We start from the raw sequence: 15837 nt of genomic DNA, 5'->3' as shown, positions 1-15837 counted from the left end.
CAGTGATTGATGCCGGTTTGGGAGCATCCTGTTCCTGGAGATGCTCCACGCTGGCATTTAAGGAACAGTTGCAAAATTAGGATGACTTCCCTAACTTGTGGCTTCCATGGGCACAGGCTCTAAAACAGTGTGTGTGTGGGGGGGAATATGAGGGTGCTTCTGAGCATGTCTAAACAGCATGACCCGAAGCCATGAGAAACGGAGGATTGTTGCTCCACGGCCAACTTCCCGTTTCCTTAGATTTCATAGCCAAACTTGGAGGGCTGGAAAAGGGAATCCAAAATCCGAAGCCTTGCAACCCCACATGATACAAGGCTGATACCAATCAACCTATATAATATCTAGAGCAGTGGTTCCCAACCTTGTGTTCTTCGATTATAGCTCCCAGAAATCCTATTCAGAATAGTTAGTAGCAAAGACTTCTGGGAGTTGTAGTCCAAGAAGATCTGGAGACCGGTTGAGAAACTATCTTTGTCATAATAAGTGTTGCTTCGCAACTTTATGGGACCATTTAGTTGCATAAGGCTAAGACTGTGACTTTGAAGGAAGGGAAGGGCATGTTCTTTGCCTTTATAGGTGGAACATCTCTGTGTCTCGGCAAGGACAGTCTTAGAAGTACGTAGTATCTCTTCCTTCATTGAACAAAGCTGGTGTTTGAACTTTGCCATTTGAAAATGTGTTTCAGTTGTAAGAAGAGTCCCCCCCCCCCCCCGGATCAGGCTTGCTGTTCCACTATCCTGTTTTTCCCAGAGACCAATCAGAAATTCAATTCGTGAAAAAGAGTTTAAAACTGTAAACTGAACTCTTGGCCCAGCCTTTTCTCTGGTGTGCACCTGGTGTGGACAAATTTATATGGCGGATTGTGACCATCAACCGTGGAGACTGGGAATAATGTTCAAATACATTCAGAGGGTGATGGGCAGCAGAAGTCCCCTCAAATAACACTTTGATGCTTTATAGGTGAAAATAAAATAAACAGGGAAAGTATTTTAAAAGACAAAAACATGACGGACCCTTACAGACTAACTGTTATATTCTTTTAATGTGAGCTTTCATGGAGAAATCCACTTCATCAGGCATGAGAGAGATACAACATGGCAAATATTTATACATGGCATAAACATATAGGTAGATATCAAAAGGTAAGGAAGTTAGTGGGTGTGAAGCATGATGATGATAGCATGTTTGATAAGCATGTTTTTCAGGGGTGCTTGTGTTGAAATTAAGTTGCCGATGAAAACTCACATTAAAAAAATACAAAAGTTAGTCTTTAAGGGGACAATATGTTTTTGTCTTTCTTTTAAAACTTTTGTTATTACCTGTGACGCTTTCCTAGACTAACATGGCTATGCTTTCTACATCTACAACTTTAATGCTTGTGGTTATTCCCATTTTGCAAAGAAAAAAATCAAGCCAGGTGCAAGCAAACTATCTGAGTTCACCCTTTCCATCTTACGGAGGGCAAATATCAGCTAAAACCCTAACTCTTATCTATGCCTTCGGGGTTTATGATTTCTCTTTTCAACGTTCGGTCAGCTGAAGGTTAGAAATGCTGTCTGTGAAAGAAATTAAAAGTTGCTGTCGGCTTTGGATTCTTACGCAGGGGAGGCTCCGACTCTGAAGGAGAACTTTCTGGACCGCATCCCCCAGGGATACCACCCACAGTGAGTAAACAACCATTATGGGATGGAAAGTCATATTAAATCACACGAGAAAGGCTATCAAGGTGCCCAATTAACATGGCGCACCTCACCACAAAATGTCCAGGGTCCACCATTTTTAATATTAGTTGCACAGACTGAGACTTCTGGGTGTTGAAGTTGAATCATATTCTGGAGGGGTCACAGCTTGACAACTCTTGCTGCAAGATGTCCCTGGGTCTTGTTGTTTTTGTGGCAACAGACAAACAGAACTATATGCCTAAAAGTGTTTAAATGTGGCATTCAGAGTGGCCAATGCAGATGACAATACATCATAAAGATGGCAGCAAGATTATCCAGTACCAGATGTGGCCACTGCAGTCCTGCATATGCAACAGCTGCTCATCGGCTTTTAAAATCAGTTGTCTTTGCAGCTCCGGCTGGTTTGGGCTTGAATTGTTCTAAGTCCTTTTTCTGGCATGTGGCAGGTTCTGATCCTTTGAAAGGCTGTTTTGCTGTTGCTTTTCAGAGTCTCAACAAATGTCATCTAGCCCCACGTGCTCCTCTTTAAACTTGGTAGATACGTTGCTGCTAGGGCATGGATGAAACAAAACATCTGGCCCTCTGCAGCTGGAGAATCAGGAAAAGGGAATAACTGAAACATTTATAAATCCAGATGAGGGCTGGGATGACAGGGCTTACTTATTTATTTAAAATATCTTTGCACCTGCCTTTCTCCTCAAAAAGGGACCCGAGGTGGCTTATATGATTGACAGACAGTATCTAAAGCTAAAAGCAATAGGTATGAAATATTTCAAAAGCAGAAACAAATGACACTCTGAGAAATGGTAAACAAAAGCAATATTAAAACAAAATCAAAGCAATAACACCTAACAATCCATTTAGAAAATCCACTCAGGCAGCCGGTCACTGAGGGGAAAGCTAGTTTGAAGAAGGTCTCTGCTCAAGGCAGGAATGCCAATGTAACAGGGACAAGTAATTCTAAACTAAACAAGCTAAAGTTGCATCCAACTTGACCCCTGCATAGGTGCATGGATATACACGTATGCATGTATGTTTACATGCCCCAACCATGTTATGAAGTGGGTTTCATCCTGGTTTTTGGGTGGGAGGAAGCTGGCATTGGTTTAAAGACTGGTGGGCTACCTCCAACCTTCCAGAGATTCCTGTACGGCTTTTACCAGGATAGCCCAGGTGAAGGATGATGGGTTGCCATTCAACAACCTCTGGAGGTCTATGAAATGCCCACCTCTGTTTTAAAGACTCGTTGTGTCTGCAAGGTTAGGAACTACAGTACTATAACACTTGTATATGGGGCTATTTGTTGTCAGCAAACACGGGTTCGAAAACACACGTGTAAGCCTGTACAGAGAGCAATCAGGAGTTTGCACATGCTAAAGTGGGCTGAGTGAGTCCAAACTCAGCTAGCCATGCTACAACACTCCCTCTTACAAGTCTGCCCACATAAGATGCCCTTGTGCCCTTTCTCTATTGCTGAAATAAAACCATGTGGGCTTTGTAGTCCTGAGACTTATCTTGCACCACAGGCAGGACTCTAAGTAAGCTAGGTCGAGGCAGTACTCTCATGATGACCCTATGACAAGTGTACTGTTCAGAAAACCAATTGAGTTTTATAATCTCTAATTTATTAAAGAATAAGCATGTTACTAATTATCAAAGCCAAATTAAACCAAAGCAAATAAACTAGCATTGTGCTGGTTAGTTACAAAGATGCAGTGAGGCAAAGAAAACATGAAAAATAGAAAAGTGTTCAAAAACCTTACAAAAACACAAAAAGCCATTAAAAAGAATAAAAACAGTTCCAGTCCAGTAATTCATTAGTAAAAACAAAATAATCCAAGTAGGTTATAAAAAGGCTATAGTCCTTAGTGATCCTGTAGAACAAAAATCCTGTACTAAAAAGAAAAATTCAGTAAAAGTCCCATTGTCCTTAGAAAAGTCCAAGAGTATAGTCCATATGAAGTATTTCAAGAAAAGAAGTCCATAAAGGATATTCTATAGGTAACAGTCCATGCATAGTCCTTAGGAAAAAGCCCATAAGTCCAAAGGTAATCCAGTATAGTAAAGGTTAGTCCCATGTGTCACGAATCACTGAAAGGTCGGTCTTGAATGACAATGTCCATAGGCAAAAAGTTCCTTTTTCAAGAGTAACTGGCAAGGGCTTATCGCACCTTCCCACGATGTCATCCAATCAGAGTTCATTACTGGGCAAACAGTCCTGTTGCACCACATGACTTCTTTCCCATACACACCAGATGTTATTTGGGTTTACTGTGGTTTCGCAAAACGTCACAACAATTCCCATCTAATCACACCGAGTCCTTTTCTCAGGCTATCAGAATAACATTTTCTCTGCTCGCTAAGAAAACAACCTGTCAGCATAGCAAAGATACTTTATACAAAGAAACAAGATGGAACCTCTCTGGCTCATTTCTTAATTACAAACCCCATATTCCTTAAAAGATTTTAACTCAAAAACCCATCTCATCACATTTGTTTGCTTCCATATCTATTGATAAAGCTTGCAAGCAAAGTTTCACAAAACGAGCCTTATTCACAGTTATATAACAAACAACATGAGCAATTATAACAATAACAAAATGTTACAGCACCAATACAGAAGTTGCCGGTAGAACTGGAGAATTTAAGTGTCTCTTTGAATTCTGATTCAGACAAAAAATCCAGGTATTCTACAGCTGGGCTGGGCATTATTAACAGAGAAGAATCAGTGCCATATGCAGAGTCTTCAACCCCCTAAAATAAATTATCAATTCAATTGCATACACATGAATTCACTATGTGGAGCAACCCTTCCCACAGAAACATATGGGGATTATACCTAGACCAAGTTGGCAAAGGCTTTAGCAGACTAAGTGGTGACAGCAAATCTGGCCTCTTCAGCTCTCCAGCTCTTTCTGATTCAAATCTCTTATTCATAGCACTCTTCTTAGTCTGATCCCTTTGGGCTGAATGAATAAGGGTTACGCAACCTTTGTAAACCTGATACTATGAAAAGGCTGGTGTTCAAATGCCCCATGCTCAGGAGAGTTGGGAAAGGCAAAGGCCATAGAGGTAGATGCAGGGATGTCCCTAAATGACCCACTTTACTTTTCAGCCCAAGTTCCCTGGTCTTCTGAGCAAGGTGGGTCGCCTCTGCTCATCCCATAAGCAACTCATGAAGATCGCCGACTCCCACGATGAAGCTCGCTGCAAGCAGGTGGAAGACCAGATCAACTATGACCATCTACGGAAACTGGAGCGCATGTTCCGTGAAGCGGACATTGATGGTGGAGGAGGTGAGGGGCTGGGTTGGCAGCCATTCTTTTTATTCAGCTAAGAGGGACTACTCCATAAAGCATGCTGCAAAATTTAACGGTTTCATCGGGATGATTAGGAGCCATTCACTAACAGGCATACCCCCCACAAATCCCCAGGGGAACGGAGAATCATAGAATCATTGAGTTGGAAGGGGCCTCTAAGACCATCCAGTCCAACCCCCTGCTGAAGGCAGGAATCCAAGCCCAAGCAGATTGGACCGAGGGTTGACTCTTGAAGGCCTCTGAGCGTTGGAGCCTTCACCCCCCTCCTGCTACTCGGAAACCCCAGATGCTCTCCCTAGCCCTGGCTGTATGTCATCAGATCTCAAAAATTTCAGAGGAGTCTCTGGTGACCTTTATTTATTTTTATTTTTTGTTTTTTAGGATTGGATATGGAAGAATTCCGAAAGGCCATGAAGAAGATCATGGGGAATATTTCCGATGAAGATATCGATGTCATTTTCATGAAGGTGGACATCAACTGCGATGGTGCTGTGGACTGGGTAAGGTTTCTGTTTTGGATGAGAGACCTCCCTGCCCTCCATCCTCAGAGCTTATTGAATTACCTAGACATTTCTTGACAGTAACTTATGTTACTTTAGAAGAAAGATAGGTTTGTTCTCTTTGCAGTCCAGGGGACTCTCAAGAGTCTCCTCCAGCACCACAATTCAAAAGCATCAATTTTTGGTGGTCAGCTTTCTTTATGGTCCAGCTCTCACTTTCATACATCACTACTGGAAAAACCATAGCTTTGACTGTGCTTGTTGACTAAACAACAACAAAATGCAATTGCTTCCATGATCTTTGACTAGCAAAGTCAAAGATGCTGTCTAGGTTTGTCATCGCTTTCCTCTGAAGAAGCGGGCGTCTTTTAATTTCATGACTGCTGCCCCCATCTGTAGTGATCAGGGAGCCCAAGAAAGTAAAACCTGTCACTGCCTCCATATTTTCCCCTTCTATTTCCCAGGAGTTGTATAGGGTGATGCAGCTCTAGCCCTCACCAGCTGAAAACCTCCCTTGGCCACCCTATGGCTCCTTGCATGTAGTCACCACACATTATCAAGCATAACTTTACAGCCATGAGGGCTAAGAATTTGTTATTTTCTTTTGTTGTGCATGCTGAGGACAAACAGTGGTGCAACATTAGTCATTTTTTGTTGGCAATTAATGGGTCGCTGCTGGGATTCTTGAGCCTGCATGTCTCCCCCTCCTCTGAGAATCCCAGTGGGGACTTATTAATTGCCAGCAAAAAGGTGACTGAAAGTTCTGCTCGTTGCCTTCCATAAGCAGAAGGAAGCAACCAGATTTCAGCCTCTGTTTTTTTTTTGACTGATGGGCCTGATTCTTGGGCAACTGAATGACCTGCCCATGGCTGGGTGGGATTGTGTTTTGCTTCTTTGCTTCTGTGCAACATGTACACAGACCAAGAGACAGTATGCGCAATGTGCAATGAAGGGAAATGAAGAGATGTGTCTTCTGCAGTGACACCTTTTCGCTGTGACATTTTAGCTCACTTTCTCCCACGTAGTTGCTTGCTGCAGCCCCTGGTCTTCTCTGCATTTGAGTCACTGGCTGAAATCCTGTTGCTTAGCATTGCAAGTCATAACTAGAGTAGGCTGACGGAATTGGTGGAACTTACAGAGGAGATGACTCGCCAAATCCCCACTGCTTCAATGGGCTTCCTTGAGGACCGCTTTACTGCACGAAGCAACAGGATTGCAGCCACCCGTTGGGAAATCCTCATGTGCAAGGGGGTGTTCTTCCATGCAGAAAAGAGGTGACGTAACAAGAGTAATGGCAACTTAGTCTTCTCTCTGCTCCACCCGACCTGCAGGAAGAATACTTGAACTACATGCTGCGTGAATACCGAGGCAAAGACGACATGCAGAAAAGCAAGTTGCTCCCTGAGTTCCAGCCCAACATGAAGCGCATTCCAGTGTAAGGCCCTCTTCTGTCTTTGTGCCGTGAGCAAGAAGGGAGGGTGAAGGCCAGGCTCAGATTCCACACGGGAATCTCGGCAGTCCCTCCCGTCCTGTCCCCTTTGCAGACAAGAAGGCAAACGAGACTTGGCCCTTTTTGCCTTTGGACCTGGGAAGCCATGCTGGCCGGCCTGTTTCCCAAGAAGTAGCCGTCCTGGAAATCTCTGTGGCTTGGAGGTCTCTGGTGGTAGAGCCACAGGTTGGGAGTTTGTCCCCACTGGGACCTCCTTGGTAAGGGGCTGGACTTGATGGCCTCTTGGGCCCCTTCCAGATATGTTGTTCTCAGCCAGTTATGATGATTGTTGTCTCTCTCAGCCTGTTGGCAGAATTAAAGGGGAAGAAGGGGAGGGAAAAGAGAGAAAGGGAACCAATTCTGTGTGAGTTTTTCTGGTTCAAAATCTATTTTTCATGGAAGGGAGCACAAAACGAAGATGCTTCTTTTGGAGGAGGAAGGATCAGATTCCAGGTTCCGTCAAATGCCGGTTTTTCCTCCTTTTGCAACTTTACCCTTCCAGGAATGGAGAAGGTGCCAGGTGTGCCACTGAATCCCTGCCGCCTCTGGACAAAACAAAAAGCGAGCTAAATCCCCAAAGGCACACGGATGAGATGAGCTCCCGTTAGATTTAATTATCATTACCCATCTTTTCCTCTTAAGAATGTATAGCAAAAAAGAAAAACAGAACCATTACGGCACTTGAAATGATTTGTGGACGCGAAACAGTTAAGTCTTTCAGGTGTACCTTGGACCCTGAAAAAGAGGGAATGTTGTCTGTCTGTCTGTCTGTCTGTCTGTCTGTCTGTCTGTCTGTCTGTCTGTCTGTCTGTCTGTCTGTCATTTACAGACCGTCCATCCAGCCAAAGGCTGCTCTGGTCAGTTTATGAAACAGAAATAAAACAAATAACCACAGCAGCAGAGCATGAAACAACAATTTGAAAATAAACTGAAAATAAACAAAGCAATTTAAAATACACGATAAGGATACACACGAGCATTTAAAATGGCAGAAGGCAATCACATTAAAAGTTTTTTTTAAAAAAAATTCCAGGCAAAAAGGTTTCATGTTTCAAAGGGAACGCAGTTACTTCTGGAAAGCCTTTCCTCTTTGGGGGGTGGGTGGAGTTGGGGGCTGCTTCTGGAGGGCAAAGGAGCATCTTGGCTGGTGAGAGAAGAACTCAGTGTTACATACAGCACTGATGTTACCTGTCTGTCATGGGTTTGGAGGGAAAGTTCCATCCTATGGGGAGTGGAAGGCGGGACATCAGGAGGAGGGGCTGTACTGTATAAATATGTGATGCCTGTGTGGAGAGATGCTAAGAGATGCTGAGAGACACTGGGTTGTGACGAAGCAGCAGCTGGGAAGAAGAAGCTGTTGTGGGAGTCTGTGTGTCAGACAGGGTACTACTGTGTGTCAGAGTACCAACCTGATAGGTTCAGGTGTCTGTTGGTTAGCCAGAACTGATAGGTTCAGGGTCTGTGCTTCAAGTTAAGGGTTCTGGGTGAACCAAACTGTATGCTTGTATGAGTGAGAATAAGCCACGTTACTTTATCTTATTCACCTGATTGTTTATTTTTCCCTGTGTGTATTTAAAATAAACCTTATTCTTTTTATTGTTTAAAAATCCATCCCTGGTCTGTGTGACTTCTTAAAGGGAATGGTTGGTGGCAGCTTAGTGTAACTGTGTGACATATCCCAGTAGGTCTGGGTTTGTCACATTGATTGGTGTCCAGCGTGTGGGATACGACTGGTCCAGTTGTCCAGTGGTCCAGCAAAGCCTTGGCAAGTGTGCCCAGAGCAAGGGGGGTCTAGTCAGGGACAGTCTGAGGCGCGTAGGTAATCTTCTAGGTGTACCTCACGGGGAGGTGCGCTAGTAGAAGAACGTGCCAACTGGGGAGACTTAGATTGAGGTGCTCTGAGGCAGCCTAGTTTTGGCGGGAAAAAGCTGAGGCAAAACTGCGTAGCAACAGCGAGCTAGCTTGCCAGCTGAGAGGCCCAGCAGAGGGGGGTAGGCTCTGACTCGATACTGTTGCAAGTTAGTGCTGAAGAACAGCAGCAATCTCTAGGGAGAGCTGGTTCTGAGGCAAGAAGGAAAAAAGTGGTCGTTTTATTTTGAGGCTTGACTTTTAAAGCAGCCTGTTCTGAGGGGGGATTATGCCCTTGACTCGAAGCCAAGTAGCAGACATGAGTGAAGTGAAAGACCCCCAGATTGACCAAGGTTCTGAGGATGAATTTGGCTCAGTGCAAGGTGACAGCACAGGAGAGCAGAACCCAGAACTTAGAAAATTGATCCTAGCCCAACAGCATGAACCGAGGGTGAGGGAAATGGAGGAAAGATTAGAGAGAGAGAAAATGGCATTTGAATTAGAGAGAGAGAGAGAGAGAATGGAGAGAGAAGAAAGAATGGAGAGAGAGAAAATGGCGTTTGAATTAAGAAAACTGGAACTGATGAACCAGAACAATAATAATAATAGGGATTCTGAGGGAGGCCAATTGTCTAAGGCTGACCTGAAGAAATTCCCTGTGTACCACAAGGGAGATTGTCCTGAGGTGTTCTTTTCCTTAGTGGAAAGAGCGTTTGTGGACTTCTCAGTGAGGGAAACTGAGAAGATGACCATCATGCGGTCTTTAATCAGTGGTAGCCTGGCTGAGGTTTATGCCGAGATGCCTGAGGAACTGATGAAAGATTTTGCAGAGTTTAAAAAACTGGTGTTTGCCAGACATGGGATAAATGCAGAGCAGCTGAGACAAAGATTCAGGTCCCTCACCAAAAAACCAGAACAGACTTTTACCCAAGTGGGGGCCCAATTGGTGAGGCTGCTTGAGAAATGGCTATCGCAGGAAGGGACGGAGACCTATGAGCAGCTTAAAGACTTGATAGCACTGGAACAGTTCTATTCAGTCCTGCAAGGGGAATTGAAATTCCAGGTGAGGGAAAGGAAACCGAAATCTGTGGCAGCAGCCGCCGAGATCGCAGATTTTATTTCCCAAATAAGAAAGCCCTTGGGTGAGGGGAAATCTGTAGGTAAACCCAAAGAAACCTACAGCAAGTACTCTCAGGGATCAGGGAAAAGCCAGCAAGGGGGAGGGGCCCATGGTGAAGGGAAGCCCTCAGACATGAAACTTGCATAGGCATCCTTCAGTCTCGAGAGACTATGGTAACATGCTCTGAATCGAGGAGTGTCCTCTCCAGAGCATGAAGCCCGGGTAAGGTAATATGGAGGATAGGCTGTTACCCAAGCAGCAGATCCCCCCTCTCCACATTGCTGAAATGGTCCAATGGAAAGGCAAGAGCCAATACAACTGGTTCCAGCAATGTCGCAGGAGTTGGCAGAATGACACATGCTGCCTTCGGGACTCCAGCTCCGGATTTTGCCTCGAGGTTAACTCCTGAAGCCTTTTCCATGAGTGGATATAGCCACAAGGCAGTGGAGGTTTGAAATTGGAGTTTTCCTTCTCCTAGATGGGCTGCCTTCCATGGCTGACGAGCCCCACCTACCCGGCCTGCTCTTTAATAGTGCAAAAGTATGATCTGATCCTTAAAACTTTCCTGACTACCCGGCTTATGCAAATCTCATTGGCTTTCCTATTTACCATATTAAGGCCAGATATAAAATTTGAGAATTTCGCGCGCCGTTAGGCGCGCGGTCCTGGAAAAAAAAAAACTCAGCAAGGCATCCCTGCAAACAGACCTGGCCTTCGCCCTCAGCCCAGCTTCCTAGGTAAAAGGGTCCAGGGTCCTGGAACACACTCTTTTAAAGGAGGAAGTCCCACCCCTAGGCCCCACCCCCAGGCCATGTGCTCAGGAAACAAAAAGAAAGCGCAGGGGAAAAAAAACTCAGCAAGGCATCCCTGCAAACAGACCTGGCCTTCGCCCTCAGCCCAGCTTCCTAGGTAAAAGGGTCCAGGGTCCTGGAACACACTCTTTTAAAGGAGGAAGTCCCACCCCTAGGCCCCACCCCCAGGCCATGTGCTCAGGAAACAAAAAGAAAGCGCAGGGGAAAAAAAAACTCAGCAAGGCATCCCTGCAAACAGACCTGGCCTTCGCCCTCAGCCCAGCTTCCTAGGTAAAAGGGTCCAGGGTCCTGGAACACACTCTTTTAAAGGAGGAAGTCCCACCCCTAGGCCCCACCCCCAGGCCATGTGCTCAGGAAACAAAAAGAAAGCGCAGGGGAAAAAAAACTCAGCAAGGCATCCCTGCAAACAGACCTGGCCGTCGCCCTCAGCCCAGCTTCCTAGGTAAAAGGGTCCAGGGTCCTGGAACACACTCTTTTAAAGGAGGAAGTCCCACCCCTAGGCCCCACCCCCAGGCCATGTGCTCAGGAAACAAAAGACCTCAGATTTTGGAGGGAAAACCAAAACAAGATGAGAGAGAATCCAAATACACCAGAAAATGTTATTTCTGTCAGGGAAAGGGTCATCTAATCTCAGAGTGTGAGAAATTAAAGCAGCTAAAAGGAATGGTGCCTCAGGAGTCTAGTGGAACCAAGCCAAAAGCTGTGTTCTGTGTCCAGAAAGAGCAAGGCTCAGTGTCACTGAGGGAGCCTGTTGCCATGGCTACTCAGTCTGGAACAGCTACCTCTGCTGATCAGGCTGAGGAAAATGGTCCTCTTATAGAGGTAAAGCGCTGCTTGCTGGTGAAAACAGATTCTCAGTTGTTTGAGACAGCCGGGGTGGACGTAGGAATACTTGACCGTCAGTATAGGGGGCTGCGGGACACTTGTTCCCAGGTAACCCTGTGCCATCCAGATATCATCCCTAGGGAGTTTATAATCCCAAATGAGAGCATGAAGGTGGCAGGGATTGAGGGGCAGGTAATCTCTCTGCCAGTAGCAGAGGTACCTGTCAACTTTCAAGGCTGGAGGGGAGTTTGGAGGCTAGCGATTTCATCGACTCTGCCAGCAGCCGTGCTCGTGGGAAATGACCTGGCTGAACATGTGAAACGGGTGCTAGTGATTACACGCTCACAAGCCACCACAGGGACAGTTCAGGGGGGTAATGATGAGCCAGAGACGGAAGCAGAGGGGAGTTCAGAAGCTGTGGTGGAAACCTTAACCACAGACAGCAGATTTGGACAGGAGCAAAAGGCAGACGCCACTCTCCAAAAGTGTTTTGAACAGGTGACTGACGCCCAGCTAACACCTGAAACCCCAGTGAGATTTCTGGAGGAAAAGGGGATTTTATATAGAGAAACCCTGAGGAATATCTCAAAAGGGGGAGATGGGATCAGAAGTCAGCTGGTGGTACCTGAAAAGTATCGCCCCATGATCTTACAAAGGGGTCACTCTGACATGGTTGCTGCACACTTAGGGGTGAAAGGGCCCCTTGATTTGATCAAACAAAATTGGGAGCAGATCACCCAGGATGACCCACAAGACGTTGTGACATACATAGACACCTTGATGAATGACCTAAGGAGAAATCTAGAGCTGGCAGCAGAAAACCTGCAAGCTCAGAAGGTCAGACAGAAAACATGGTATGACCACAAAGCTAGAGAGAGGCACTTTGACCCAGGGGAGGAAGTGCTTTGGCTTAGGCCCTGCAGGGAGAATAAACTGCAGCTCAAATGGGCAGGACCATATAGGGTCATTTCCAAGATGTCAGACCTGAACTACCTTATAGAGCAGGAGGAGAACCAAGCAAGGAGGGTGGTTCATGTGAATGCCCTAAAACCCTACTACCGAGGGGAACAGAGGGTTTTATTCGCGATAAAAGCAGCTGAGAGTGAGGAAGCTGAATTACCCTTCTGGGAGGGTAGAGGGGAAGTAAAATACAACCCAGAGGAGGTAAAGATCAGTCCTGCACTCACCCAAGACCAGCAGCAAGAACTAAAAATGCTGCTTAGTAAATATCAACAGGTGTTTTCCAACAAGCCGGGGATAGTGAAGGGGGTGATGCATCGGATCCACACCGGGGATGCACCCCCGCAGGCAGTATCCCCATACCGAGTAACGGGACCCTATAGGGACAAGGTGCGGAAGGAGCTGGACGAGATGCTGAGGGAGAACATAATCGTCCCCTCTTCTAGTCCTTGGTCCTCTCCGATAGTCCTTGTGGACAAGCCTGATGGGAGCATTAGGTTTTGTGTCGATTACAGGAAATTAAACCGTGTAACCACTCCTGATGCCTACCCAATGCCCAGGCTAGACAACCTGATTGAAACCATAGGGGGTTGTCGGTTCATCTCATCATTGGACCTGGTAAAGGGATATTGGCAATTAAGAATTGATCCCAGGGATCAAGAAAAGACTGCCTTTTGCAGCCCTTTTGGTCTCTATGAGTTTCGAGTCCTGAGCTTTGGTCTCAGAAATGCACCAGCCACATTCCAAAGGCTGATGGACCAGACCTTGGCAGGGCTCAATGACTTTACAGTGGCCTACATTGACGACATAGGGATCTTCAGTAATACCTGGGAAGATCACCTGATACACCTGGAGTTAGTGCTGCAGAGGTTAAGTGCAGCAGGGCTAACAGTAAAGGCCAGCAAGTGTCAGCTGGGTAGCCCAGAAATAAAATACTTAGGTCACATGGTAGGGGGAGGAGTGATAAAACCCCTGGAGGCCAAAATAGAAGCTGTTCGTGATTGGCCCAGACCCAACACCAAGAAAAAAGTCAAATCATTTCTTGGGTTGGTGGGCTACTACAGAAAGTTCATCCCGAGGTTTAGCGAGATTGCGGCTCCGCTGACCGATCTGACGAGGAAGACGGCTGATGACCGCATCCCGTGGACCAGCGACTGTGAGGCGGCGTTCCAGAGGTTGAAGGAGGCGTTAATCAACTATCCTGTCCTGCGTGCTCCAGACTTCGACCGGGAGTTTATCATCTACACCGATGCGTCTAACAGCGGGGTAGGAGCAGTTCTGTGCCAGGAGGATGAGAATGGTGACCAGCATCCAGTGTCCTACCTGAGTAGGAAACTTCAAAAAGGTGAGAGACATTTGGCAACCGTGGAGAAGGAGTGTTTGGCCATAGTCTACGCGATCCAGAAGGCCAAGCCTTACATCTGGGGAAGACATTTTATTCTGTGTACTGACCATTCACCATTGCAATGGTTAAAGACAATGAAAACCCACAATAGCAAACTTATGAGGTGGGCTTTAAACCTACAGGACTATGACTTTGAAGTGAAAGTGGTCAGAGGGTCAGTGAACTGTGTTGCTGACGCCTTATCAAGAAGACCTGAAGAATGAAGACGGCGAAAGAACATGGACTATGTGTATATATTGATGACAAAAAGTAAATGTACCTGTTTTTTTTGAACTTGGTTTGTATGAATAAAGGTAAATTGATGTAATGTATATGGTAAATGTTTAAATGCCTAATTGCTATGGTTAACTTAGAGTGTAAGGATAAGTAAGTATAATATGGTATGTATAAATGTTGTTGTGTGTTTTATCAAGGTTGTTTTTTGGTGAAAAGCACCTTAGCTTTCCCCCTACAAAACAACTTATAAAGAGGGGAGGTGTTACATACAGCACTGATGTTACCTGTCTGTCATGGGTTTGGAGGGAAAGTTCCATCCTATGGGGAGTGGAAGGCGGGACATCAGGAGGAGGGGCTGTACTGTATAAATATGTGATGCCTGTGTGGAGAGATGCTAAGAGATGCTGAGAGACACTGGGTTGTGACGAAGCAGCAGCTGGGAAGAAGAAGCTGTTGTGGGAGTCTGTGTGTCAGACAGGGTACTACTGTGTGTCAGAGTACCAACCTGATAGGTTCAGGTGTCTGTTGGTTAGCCAGAACTGATAGGTTCAGGGTCTGTGCTTCAAGTTAAGGGTTCTGGGTGAACCAAACTGTATGCTTGTATGAGTGAGAATAAGCCACGTTACTTTATCTTATTCACCTGATTGTTTATTTTTCCCTGTGTGTATTTAAAATAAACCTTATTCTTTTTATTGTTTAAAAATCCATCCCTGGTCTGTGTGACTTCTTAAAGGGAATGGTTGGTGGCAGCTTAGTGTAACTGTGTGACATATCCCAGTAGGTCTGGGTTTGTCACACTCAGCTTGGGGGGGGGGTGCTGGCTGTAACCCCCGGGCATGCTCCCCTCTTTTTCCCCGTTGCTCCAGGGCCCATGCGGAAGATATTGTCAAGATCCAGTTCTATCCAAACCAGAGCCGAGGGGCCCTGGAGAGGAGAGAGAGGTCCAGGAAAGGGGGCGGCTGGTCCCCCCCGGGGCGATTCCTCACCGTGAGCAGGGATGGGATCCTCCATTACTGGAGTGACTCGTTCAAGATGCTCCGGACAGTTCAGGTAAAGGGGGGGGGGGTCCTGTCAACACATCCCGGGGCTGTGTGTGGAGGGAGGTGGCCGGGGACATAGTTGGCTGGAAAAGAGTCCTGCTTTTCTTGTATTTTCAAATACCCATAATCATTGCAATGGACACCCGGCCGCCACCCGGAAGCCGTGGTGAGGGATTTCAGGGTGCTGGGAGGGAGAGCGGTCTGCCAGCCCCTGTCCTGTCCTGTTGCGTTGGTCCAGCATGAGGTGAAGACTCTCCAGACCGGAGTCCAGCAAAGGGGAGACCCTGGGGATGTTAATGCTGTTCCCATGGACTACAGCAACGCTCCTCCCCTGTCCCTCTGACCTGCCATGATGCCCGGCCGTATATATCCTGGCAGGCCTGACTGGGCAAGGGCCGGTCCCCTTAACCCTCTCTACCCACCTAGTGTCTGTTTTGGAGGAGAGGGTGAAGTGACACCCTCTCTGAAGCTCGAATCTTTTGTCGAAATGAGAAATGAGCAGAAATCAAGGTGATAAGCAGCCTTTTTGGAATTTAAAAAAGGAGCATAATGTTCTGGCATGTCCCAGGGGCAGAGCTGCTGTGTTTGGCAGGAGGGGGAAGTTACCTGTGCTCACCTCT

General features: G+C 46.3%; 2 protein-coding genes across 2 annotated transcripts in view; one reads left to right on the top strand and one right to left on the bottom strand.

The window, feature by feature from the left end:
- LOC144588812 (uncharacterized) overlaps positions 1-15837 on the bottom strand; it is an 856730-nt gene that overhangs the window by 701968 nt on the left and 138925 nt on the right. The gene's annotated exons all lie outside the window — the stretch shown is intronic.
- EFCAB8 (EF-hand calcium binding domain 8) overlaps positions 1-15837 on the top strand; it is a 53346-nt gene that overhangs the window by 4896 nt on the left and 32613 nt on the right. Inside the window, exons 2-6 of the mRNA XM_078391742.1 lie at positions 1604-1664; positions 4798-4978; positions 5384-5502; positions 6834-6937; positions 15044-15227. Coding sequence (XP_078247868.1) covers positions 1604-1664; positions 4798-4978; positions 5384-5502; positions 6834-6937; positions 15044-15227 — 649 coding nt within the window. The remainder of the gene's footprint in view (positions 1-1603; positions 1665-4797; positions 4979-5383; positions 5503-6833; positions 6938-15043; positions 15228-15837) is intronic.

Source organism: Pogona vitticeps, chromosome 4 (genome assembly GCF_051106095.1).
Source record: "Pogona vitticeps strain Pit_001003342236 chromosome 4, PviZW2.1, whole genome shotgun sequence".
Taxonomy (NCBI): domain Eukaryota; kingdom Metazoa; phylum Chordata; class Lepidosauria; order Squamata; family Agamidae; genus Pogona; species Pogona vitticeps.
Note: the sequence above shows the minus strand (reverse complement) of the source record. Positions and strands in the feature narration are given on the sequence as shown.